This window comes from Apaloderma vittatum, unplaced genomic scaffold, assembly GCF_000703405.1.
Source record: "Apaloderma vittatum isolate BGI_N311 unplaced genomic scaffold, ASM70340v1 Scaffold42378, whole genome shotgun sequence".
Classification (NCBI taxonomy): domain Eukaryota; kingdom Metazoa; phylum Chordata; class Aves; order Trogoniformes; family Trogonidae; genus Apaloderma; species Apaloderma vittatum.
Genome location: NW_009730875.1, coordinates 1 through 11,675, shown reverse-complemented (window position 1 = coordinate 11,675; position 11,675 = coordinate 1). Strand labels below are relative to the sequence as shown.

Here is an 11,675-nt window from a genome sequence, read left to right as displayed (position 1 = left end):
ATTATATATTTTATATATATTATAAATACAATATAAATTGATAGAAAAGATTAAATTACTGAACTCTCAAATCACTACTGTAGAAGCAGTCATGGATTTCAAACATCTGTATGTCAAGTATATTAAGTACTTTCCATAGCATCCACAAAACATAATAAAATCCAAGAGTGACTAAATGTCAACTAAAGTCCAAATCTGCAAGTACTAACTACAAATATGAAGAATGCTAATTAAAATCTTATCTTTATTAGTAAATGTTACTGTATGTTAGCCACTGTTAGTGGATGCAAGAGATCATCCTAGCTGAAAAGCATAACATCTGAACAAAGAACAGTACCAGGTTCAGTTAGGTTTTCATTTGAATAAGATCACAGTATCAACTAGAAAAAGACAATTGAATACAGAGCTCTTCAAAAAAGTCCAGACTGACGTTATTTCTGTACCTCATGAGGTGGCAGAGGTTCCAAAGTAGGAATGATCTCACTCTCCTCACACATCTCCTTGTCATCATCACCGAAGAGGCTTTTCATGGCCTTCTGTTGTGCAATGACACTAGAGTCTGAAGAAGGCACATCCACTTGCATCTCTAAGTCTTCATCTTCCCTCAGCTCCCCCTCTTCCAAAATAACTCCTGTATCCACTTTCGAAACCCGCATGTCCAGAACACCATCTATCCAAGCCAGCTCAGCATCCTTGGCTTTACAGAACTGAAGCGAGCTGACAAGAGAGTCTTTTAACCTGACCTGGGTTGCACAAAAATAAAAGTACTATTAGTTTGATGGAAAACACAGGATTCTTACTTCAAGCTTTAAAAATCAGCAGTTTTCCTTTCACTGGGGAGGGAAAGGAGGGAATCGGTTTCACCAAGGCAAGATGTTCTATACTTTCAAAATATAATTTGTATAACTTTCACTCTACTACACAACTTAAAAAGCAGCAGATATCAATACATTTTTTGGTTTGGTTAAGATAAAAAAAAGAACCTATACAACTTACTTGAGCTAAACTTACAGCAAGAGCAATCAATTCCCTTTAAAACGTAAAACCCCTTTTCTGTAGCCATCAAGTACTTCAGTTGGCCTTAGGAAATTTAAGGAAGTTTCATTTAGGTTGCTGAACAGTGGTTCCAGATTTCTATTATATACCAATATTTTATAATGAATATTTTATTGTAAGAAAGGATGTTGTAAATATGAGATTTTTAAAGTGACCAGAACATTACAAGACAGTGATTCCTCTGGCACATTCTGGGACTCTAACCCATTAAATAAAGCCGTACTCTGAAAGACTACACACACCATTGTACCTGATCCCCACACAGGAATCGAGGTTGCAACTGTGTGAAGGTCACTGCGACTAACTATCCATCTGCAGCACAGCCCACTCAGACACGGGGATTCTGATGCCCCACTCAGATTTATTAGGTTTTAATTCCATGTCTCCAGTGTACTTCATCTCTTCAGAAAGCTTCAAACAAAAAAAAAAACCTAAAGCTATGCAGAAGACTGAATTTCCCCTTTATATATATATTTTTTTAAAAAATGAAATTAAATATGAAGTAATCACAATTTTGTTCAGATAAACATTTTGTGAAAAATGTTTATTGTGTTATTTCTTACCTACTAGCACTCCTCATAGCTTAAAAAAAAACCCCAAAACTAACTAGAAAAACCACAACAACCAACAAACCGAACACAGAAAATAGCACTGTTTCAAGACTGTAAAAAGTGGTAACTGCAACTTTCCACTTCCTATGAGCTAAGAGATTTTTCTCTGGAAAGCAGCAGAATTACCTCCTTCAACAATCCTACTGTTGTTTTTCTAACTTTAAAAGGACAGAAGGAATAAAGGACTAGTATCTAAAGTGCATGTGAGAGACTTTCCTCTAAACAACCTCAAAAGCGAAATAGGGATCATACTCAGTTTTTACACATTTCACAAAAATTATCCAGATTTTCTTATTCAGACTTTAACCATGCAATGTATTAACACAGTGCAATACATGATCACAACCTCATTTTCCAAGAACCATCACATTAATATGTTTTTTTGCAGAGGTAGGAGTGTCATTTATTTTAAACATTAACTTGCTCCTAACTTTACATTATTCCAATACAAAGGATTTTTTACTCTTTTCTTTCTAGGACTCTCCTTCAGATTCCAACAAGAACTCCAAACTGTAAGTACTGTGATACTCTAAAATACAGGCATTATAAATCTATTAAGACTTGAGTAAAGCAAACTCATGTTCCCATGGATGCGAACCTTGCCTCTTGCACTACAGGTAAAAGCTCACAGATCTGATACTTAAGCTTTTAAACGCTTCTGGCTAAGAAGCATAAGGAGAGTGCTTATCTAGAAGATAGAAAAACACTACTAATGTCTTGGTTTCACAAAACCAAGCGTACACACAGGTAGTACTCTCTCTGCTCTCCCAAAGAGAGGGCCAAATTAGAATTCACCCATATAGCTCTAGTACAGCTCACAGTTACACAATGAAAACTCCAGTATCTTACCTGGTAAATGTGAGTTTCACTGGTTGCATCTACAGTTTCATGCAGTTTTGGCATGTAAACTTTAATATCTTTTCCACCAAAAGCTCTGCAACATTCTGCAAGGTCCTGACTGGCCTCAGGTGGTCCATGGACAATGATCAGCTGTCTTGGTTTCATCTGGTTAATAATTTTTTTAATTGAGTCCCCATCTGAGCGTCCTTCATAGTCAATATATGTAACTCTGGCTCTAGTTTGAATTAAAAATCCAGGAATAACATTTTTTTTTTAGTTTAGATGATTAAACCTTTGAGTGCTCCAAAATATTTCTTTTAAAAATGGAAGATATTTTGAAATTACATTAGCAAAAACTGTCAGCACAAGGAATACTGTGAATCAGTAAAATACAGAATTGTCACATGTCAGCACAGATGTACATTTAACATCACAAATTCCCCAAATTCACTTACACAGTTATCCAAAACATGAGATAGGCAGATTTTATTAAGTTCTTCATTTAACAAAATATATATACATTTCAGTATCTCTGCTAACAGACCACTGTATCATTTTTCTTTCTCTTTAATTTGTCTCCATCAGACAGGGAACAAACTCTTTAAGAGTGGAGAACTGTAATACACTGCACTGTGTTCCCACAAGTACTAGTAAAAAGCTAACTTAGATAGTTTTAGGAAAAAGAAAAAAAGAAAAGAGCAAGACCTTCCTCACTCTCCTAAGCCCAAGCTAGCCTTTTATCTAATTTGAACCATATTTGTGCAACGATTCTAGCAGAATTGACAAGAACGACAAAGCCACTCACTTTATTTCCATGGACTCTGTTGCAGAGATACATTTGGTAGGAACATCTGATAAATCCTGGTCCATAGGTTCTTCTCCATTCGTCAAACCAGATTCTAATTTGCTTTTTTCTTCTTCTGTTGCTTGAAGTTCTGGAACTAGAAAATCCTCAGGTCTAAAGAATGAAAGGAATTTTGTTTTAAATAATCTTACAGAAAAACCAAAGCACTACAGAATATAAAACCAAGAAACACTATTGCTACTAGGATGTTTTAGAATTGTTATTTCCACCAATTTTTTTACGCTTGCCAGCAACATTTCCATATTTGAACAGGGCTCATTTGGAAAATATCGCCATCCTATCTTAAAAACAACTTTAGTATCTTGGGATATTGCAGCAAATCGACGTTTTCTAGCACCTATTTCTTACATAAATAGGACAAATATTGATAGATTTTTCTAGGATGAACAATGTTCTTTCATAAATTCATGAAAATTATGTGTAATTTAAAGCAGAAAATAAGTCAGGTTTAAAAAAAAAAACCACAAAAAAGACAAAAAAGATAAAAAAGACAAAAAAGCGTGCCTGGAGTAGAAACACATCTTAAATTACATGAACACAGGCCAAGGATCAGCACTCTGCAGCTTCAATCCTATCATAAACTTCCTGTAAGACTTGGTACTAACTGTCCTAACTTCAAAAGTTACTGCAGCTGGAAGAGTAACAGCGCTGCAAAAGAGATAAATCTATTATTTTTTCATTATTTTTTAAATTATTTCATAACTACGACATGTTAGTATACTTTACCACCACATACTTGATAATCTCGCCATATTCATCCCATTTGATTCTTTCTTCAGGAGCTGGAAACATTGGATAAGATTTCTTTGCCTGTTTGAAGAAGCTTCCTTTCCTGCTACCTTCACCTTTCATCATTAAATCATGTTTGGTCTTATGTACAGTTGGCTGATCAATATCCTCTTCAGCATCACTCTCATCACTGGAATCAATATCTGCCCTGAAATGACATTTTAAAAAAACCACAAAGAAAACCCCCTAGTACCTTCTCTTTTTCTTCAGGTTTAATATTACATAAACACACTGACTGGCAAAACAACAGTTGACACAATACTAATGAAGGACAAGGGCAGTTTATGCATCTAAGAAAGAGCTCACAGTTAAACAGCAGATGAAACAGGTCTGTTGTAGCAACACATTGAGGACAACTATGCCCGATTCCTCCGTGCCCTCAGATAAGTCTTTCAAAACTCTAATTTTCACTTTTCCCTGTAATGGCTGAAGTAAATGGCTGAAGCAGCAGAATGCTCACACAGAAATCTCAACTCTGACTGTAAAAGCAGAATGCAAAACCAGCCAACAGACTTACTCTTTAGACTGTTCCAACTTCTTAGCTGCTTCTTTCTTAAGTTTCTCCTTTTCTAGGTATTCTTCAAGTTCTTTTCCTTCCAACTTAACACGTTTTCTCAACTGCAGGTAGAATTACAATTATTATTATTTTGAGGAGCTGACATGATTTTAATACATTCCCCACAAGCTGCTGACAAGAATATTTGTATTTAAGTACCAAAGGCAAGTACAGCTTCTATGTCACGTACAGGACAAGATTATGCAAATGTGTGGCACCTTGGTGTGGCAACATCATGACAACATAGAGTCTACTTTAACAGAAAGCTACTTCTAATAGTATTAAAGTCAATTAGCCTTACAAATATTCTTAAACGTCTTCAGGAAATATCTCTCCAATAAGTGAATGCAAATACTCTGAGATAAGCAGTGGTTCTTTAAATTTTGGAGTCACCAGCATGAAACCAGAAGAATGTGGCAAACCCATACTAGCAGGCAAAACAACAGTAAGATTTATTTATTGTTTTCTAAAAATCAAACTAAGAATATAAATCACTCTGAATAATACCCAATTAATAGGTCTAATATTGTTAATAGTCTAATACTGTAATTCAGTGCTACCACTCCAATCTAAAACTAAAATAAACCTGCATCGTCAGGATTGAAATTACCACTACAATGACAGGGGGTTTCCATAAATTAACAATGTTTACCAGAAAGTAGACACAGGTATACAAATTACTGAAAATAATTTGAAAGCGTGAATAAGAACAATCCTGCTCTAATCCTTAGATTTGGCTCATCTTTCTAATTCTAGTGGGATATGTTATACTGGCTTGACTGGATTCTCCCCTCATCCAAAAGCAGAGTATTTTCCAGCAAGAGTAATCCATCATATATTATCGAGTGCAAGCAGAATTTTATCTATTGTAACAAAATCAAAAAGGAAAGTGTTTTTCAGAGCTAAATATTTAACAGAAACTTCACGCTCATCTCCATGAAGTGCCACACCACTAAAATGTATAAGTTTATCCATAATTTGTTAAACATGCAATATACTGATCTCAGATTTCCCTTTGCCACTAGAAGTGTCGTCAGTGGAACAAAAAAGAAACAAAGTTCAGTTTTGCTTATATCCCCCCTCTAGATGGTCCCCAATTAAAAAAAATGTTGAAACATATAAACAACTCTTACCTCAATATCTATAACTTTTTCAGAAGGATTATCGATCAGGAATCGTGCTAATGTTCCAGGTGTAGTACGGTAAGTTAAAATTATAGAGTTTTTGGAATCCTGGCACCATTGAATGAAAAGATCTCTAGAAAACCCACACTCCAAGTCAGGTTGACTGGCAAGAACAACTTTTGGACTAGGCACTCGAGCCAGATCAGACAGACTATGACATAAGGAGAGGTGGCGGAACTGAAAAGGATTGTTTCTCTTGTCTTCAAAGCACCTCATCAACTTGTCACTCATCCATTCAACCTAAAATAGGTATTAAGAAAAAGTTGTCATTAAGAATACAAATTCTACAATGATGTATCGACTTGATATGAATCACAGGATGCAATATACACATGATTACATCAGCGTTTCTCAGCAAGTGTAGAAATAATGCTCAGTGTAAACAGAGAAAAAAGCATTTTAAGTCCTCTTTTATAACAGCTATAAACTATTTTAACAAGCCCTGTGATAAAAAGACAAAGAAGAATCAAGAAACATGCCCATAGCCATGACTGGACTCTGTGTTACTTGATTGAAAGATCTGAGAGGCAAGCACACCCTATGAAGACAACACTCAGTATTTAGCTATTTTTTACTGTTAAAAAGAAAAACAAGATGCTTTTGCATACATGCTCCATTAGCTTCTTCAAAATTGCATTTTAAAATCAAAACAAACCTGTGATTTAGAAAACTCCACTACATTGTAGCTGACGTTATTTAAAAGTGCCAGAGAGTAGACTCCTAATCCTGCATCTTTTGTTCTCCAGATCTGATCAAGAAGTTGAGCAAGTTCCAGAACTCTGCCTGCTGTATCCACGGCTATTAATACATTTCCATCACCTCGTAATGTCTCCAAAACATTAGCTAACAAGAATTAAAAACAAAACAAAAAACAACTTGTACTTTGAATGAAAACCAGAATTTGGTTTATTTCCTTTAATCACAAAACCAAACAAACAGTAAAATAAAGTTTAAAAAAGGAACATGTTGAGGAAGGTCATTTAAAAATCCCTTAAGAAAAAATTAATTGATAGTCGGTAAAATACACTGCTTTCAAATAAGGTTCATTGTTCTCAAGAAAATTTTCAAGCTACAGGATCAGTACTATTGGAAAAGAGTAATTCAAAATTCGTAAAGGTTCTTAGTTTGGATATTATGAATTTATCACAGAAAAACAATTTACAGTGGCTAATAAATCACATTACTGCTATTTTCAAGCCCTAACAGAATACATACTCAGTAACTGTTCATCCCTTTGCTTCCTCCTGGGTTGTACATAAGTAGCATTAAATGAATCAGTAATAAGCAATGAAGGTCTGCTCAACATTTCCAAGGAACATCCATTCAGATGGCTGTGGAAAAAAGGCAAAAATTTCACTTTTTGCATTTCTATTTATGAGAAAAAATAATACGGCTAGCTTCCAGATGTTTGCATATATACAAACTAAACTCCTCATTAGCTGAATGTTTCCTGCTTCAAACTTACAAATAAATAAAACTGGGTGGAATAAAGAAACATGGAGTTAATGCTTGTTTCAAATTGATTAATCTGAATGCAAGTGAAATTAGTGTTTGTCTTATAGCTGGAAAGGCACTGCTACCACACTGTTAATCACATGCTAAAGGATGTGCACCTGACACAACATCTAAGAAACACGTATTTTTATGTTGAACTTACATCTCCCTCTTGTGGTTGAAATCAACTGCATAAACAATCTCTTCCTCTCCATCCTTGACAATCTTCCAGATTGTGCCTCCTATCATGTGGCCAGCTGGCAATGGTGTGATGGACAAACCATGTCCTTTGCCTATTAAAGTTTTCAATATTTTAAGTATGTTACATGTATTAAAAACCACTACTCTGAATAAGAGGTAATTTAAACAACAACAAAATTATTACTGGGAACAATAGTTGACTGAAGCATGAAAAATAAGTAACATAGTTGTCCCTCCCATCTAACCAGTAACTTCAGGTTTTTTTAAATTCACTTCTATTTCGCCTCCAAAAACTAAAGTGAAGAGCACTTCTTCCCTCCACCTCCCACTGGTACTCTGAGGCACTGCAGAGCTGCTCTAACTACAGATCTAATGTAACAAATGTATCACATGTAAGTAAGTACACTGGTGAAAGGCAGACCCCTCTCTGGAGCAACACAAAACATCTACTATATCATTCATTGTCTGACTGTCTAGGTACCTACCAAAACATATATAAGTTACACAAACTGGAATTTTTCCAAACATGCAAGTCAAACATGCAAGTCAAACAATACCAAGAAAGGTGTTTATGTGCTGCAGTCAGGATGATGCATCTTGTCAGCACACCTGATGCCCTTTTTTTCGTAAGGCATTGCTGCCACTCATCATCGGTGCTAGCCTGTATTCTTGTCAGAGCAAAACTAGACCACCTACAACCATTACCCAGTGACATCATTGCATTCCATCAACTTGAAGCGCACAGCTTTAATAATTAAAACACACATTTTACCTTCTTAGATGCATCTATCAAATCTTTTGAACTGCTTCCATTACATATGAAAAAGTAGGGTGTTTTTAAAAGTAATGTTAATGAACAACTTTTTAAGATGTAAAAGTCGGCAGCATAGACATAGTCTTGCCTTGCCACAGATATCTGAAAAATGGTCAGCAGCCCTGCAAGAAGGGCATCCAATTTCTATTTATCAAACTACAGAGCAAGTATTTTGGTAAGCAGCACCCAGGAACTGGGAGATACTGCACCTCAGAGACAAGCTGCTGGTGGTCAGCTTGTACGTGCCTTCGCTCAAGAACAGTGTTTCTATTTAATTTTGATCTCTAAATCCAACAAGAGTGCAAAACTGCCGATTCTCTGGATGCCAAAGTTCATAGCAATAAGATACGCCAAGTTTCATTCCGAGTCAGTAAAGACCTCCTCATTAAATCATCCACGCGCTGCAACTTAACCTTTGCAAACTCCTCATTCTGTAGAAAGCTTTCCTTTGCATTATCAGTTACTGAAGAGTTCTGAGGTATCTAGGATCAGGCATGAGTTAATGCTTCTGAGAGACATAAACAAATTCTACAAAAAGTTACAAAAACACAAAAGAAACTAATGTCCCAATGTGCTTCAGCATGACCTCCTTCTCATTAAGTGGAAATTCTATCCATTTTCACATACAATTAATGGGGCAAACGTTCAGCTGATACAGACTGACAAAAGGCTACTGAATTCAGCCCTGCAAAACGCACATTTTGAAACTTACTCCTTTTTAAAAATAAAGTTACTTTAAGTCTGTTGCCTTTTGCTAAAAGCCATTTATTGAAATGCTAGTGACAACTTTACCTTTCAAGTTCACAATCTGAGAAAACTTCAGCTGTTGTATCTTATCAAAAGCTGCATCTACATCATCCAATGTAAAGAGTGTGAAATCTTCAGTATTATGGCGGGACTAAAACAAAGAAAAACCACAAAGCATTCAAGAATCTGGGCACTCTACTGTATCAAAGATGCTGTGTATGAAAGTATCAACTTTGAAATACCTGGTAGAGATCATACATAAACATCTGTCCCATTTTATAGACAGGTATAGTTGCATAAATAGCACAATTCAATCCCATTTTTCCAACTGCATATGGAAGAGCACCAAGGTGTAGAGGGTCAGGATGAGAAAGAAGGACAGCATCAACTTGGTGAACATGTCTGCAAAAAGAGGGACAACACAAGTCCGTGAAAGAAGTTCTGTATGGTATTATAGACTCCCTGTTATGCCTATTTTGAGAATACATACGCAGTCTGAATACTAAACAAGAAAATGTAAATCTTTCCAGGTTTAGAGAAAAGTGTTAAAAATCATTAATAAAAGTCACAGATATTTCCAAACATCTGAGTGCTTAAAATGCAAATGACTTCTGAAAACATAACTTCAAAGTCTGGATGTAATAAGTTTCACATCAAATTCCTAATCAGAAAGACCTTAGTATGTGTCTAGTCACCAGAAACTACATTAACTGAGGGGCCAAAAATATTCTCAGTGCAGACATACTACAAATTGTTTACAGATATAAAAACCTAAGAGAGACTACAACTTTTCTTCTAACGTGAAAGATGAAGCAACAGGCCCAAAGATACAAAAATTCATTAGAGTCACATCAAAACGTATTTCTTTAAAAACAGAAAAGGTCAATTATATAATTTAACCAAAGTGGTACACATTTTTTGGGGGGTTTATTAATTTTAAAATCAGAGTTTTTTCTTGCAAAGTGTTGTGTAAATAAGAATGCAAAGTAAAAACTTGGTATCTATCATAATTGAAAAATCTGAGAGCAAAAAAGACATGCAACAAGTGAAAATACAAATTGGGCTAAAAGTTTTTTGTTCGCTCACATAGTAACTGGGACATACACATTTTTCTTACTGGCCATTATTAAAAGGGGATTTTAGCTAACTGCTTCTCAGATAAGACACTCAAAATAATTTATAAACTATCCTTAGTACCTCATAATTCTCAGCTAAAATACTTCAAACACTGGAAGTGTATCAGTGCTAGAAAAATGAATCTACAAAAGTAGCATCACAAAGCTTAATTTCCTTCAGGAATTTCCATGTTTCAGTCCTAGCCTTGTAATCAATGTTTGCAGCAGCAAACCTCCCTGCTGTAAACCTGCAGCAGCTTAGTATTGTAGTCTAGACAGATTTATTTCTTTGCAGGGCTGGGATAACAAACAGAAGCTGTTCTCCTGACTGCCAGTATTAAACTCGAAACAAAAGTTGAACTACTTTATATTCAGCCCACAGATTCTTTCATGTAAAATTAATCATTCAAAATTAGTTTAGAGCCAGTGTCCCTCTCTCATAAACTCCACTCCATGCCGTATTTATGAAAAAACCCAAAACATCCAAGCAAAAACCACCACAGAACAGTTCAAGAAATACAGTTAATATATGTATTTAGACTCCCCCCCCTCATTTTTAATGGAAATGTTTCAGCAGCAAAATTCCCTTCCATATAGAATCATAAAATCATTAAGGCTGGAAAACAACTCCAGGATCATCAAGTCCAACCATAAACCCAATGCCACAATGACCACTAAACTATGTCCCAAAGTGCCACAAACACACATTTTTTGAACAGTTCCAGTATGAAGTTTTTGAAAACATACTTCAAACAAAAATAGAGCAATTCTGGATTTAAAATCACCATACACATACCATTGCATGATATTATTAAAACTTTCAGAAAAGGACAAGGCCTATTTAAAAAAAAAATTAAAAAGTGTATGAACTGAACTACTTACTTCCTCAGAGAATCAATAATGTCCATCGAAAAGTTCTCATCCCAGCCACAATCCAAAAGAAAACGAAACTCATCTACTTGCAACAGATAGCAAAGGGCAGATTCCTCCTGCACCCCTGAAAGCGTAGTCAACTTGATAATCGATGTCATTTTCCTCTCCAACCGCTGCGACCTCCAAAAGAACTACTCTGAATGGGGAAGAAAATGTTTCATTGACTGATCCAAAGCAAAAGTCCACGTATTTAGATCTAGCTCCCTATGCTTCTGAGAATATGCGGGTTAACAGTTGTGGATACTGTTCAACACACCTAATGGACATCCGCTACACCTCAGACACTAACTTTTGACCGCTGCCAGGTCTTTCGCTATTAAAAAGAGCAATCTTTTTTTCACAACAACAAAACAGAAGGCGTCACTAGAAGCAGTGCCGGTAACAGCAGCTCCCAGCCTGGGGCCCGATGGGGGCATCCGGACATGGCTGCGGCCCCTCAAGCCCGGCGACAGCCCGAGGCGGGCCCAGAC

At 35.9% G+C, this 11,675-nt stretch overlaps 1 protein-coding gene across 1 annotated transcript; it reads right to left on the bottom strand.

Moving 5' to 3' along the window:
- Window positions 1–405: 405 nt before the first annotated feature.
- Window positions 406–11,343, bottom strand: CPSF2 (cleavage and polyadenylation specific factor 2, 100kDa). The gene is made up of 12 exons (XM_009874949.1): window positions 11,155–11,343; window positions 9,400–9,559; window positions 9,203–9,308; window positions 7,559–7,688; window positions 7,117–7,232; window positions 6,557–6,744; window positions 5,851–6,141; window positions 4,679–4,779; window positions 4,109–4,309; window positions 3,313–3,465; window positions 2,517–2,742; window positions 406–743 (listed from the first exon to the last, which is right to left on the bottom strand). Exons 1-12 carry the CDS (start codon window positions 11,301–11,303, stop codon window positions 432–434), a joined length of 2,133 nt encoding a protein of 710 aa, XP_009873251.1. The 5' UTR covers window positions 11,304–11,343; the 3' UTR covers window positions 406–431.
- Between the last annotated feature and the right edge of the window lie 332 nt (window positions 11,344–11,675).

What these genes read in the sequence shown, in the direction of transcription:
- CPSF2 (XM_009874949.1), bottom strand. Translation starts at nt 11,303, where the DNA reads ATGACATCGATTATCAAGTTGACTACGCTTTCAGGGGTGCAGGAGGAA. An exon ending in ATTATTGATTCTCTGAGGAA is followed by an intron (nt 9,560 to 11,154) that starts GTAAGTAGTTCA and finishes CTCTTTTTGCAG; the next exon opens with ACATGTTCACCAAGTTGATG. An exon ending in AAGTTGGAACAGTCTAAAGA is followed by an intron (nt 4,310 to 4,678) that starts GTAAGTCTGTTG and finishes ATGTCATTTCAG; the next exon opens with GGCAGATATTGATTCCAGTG.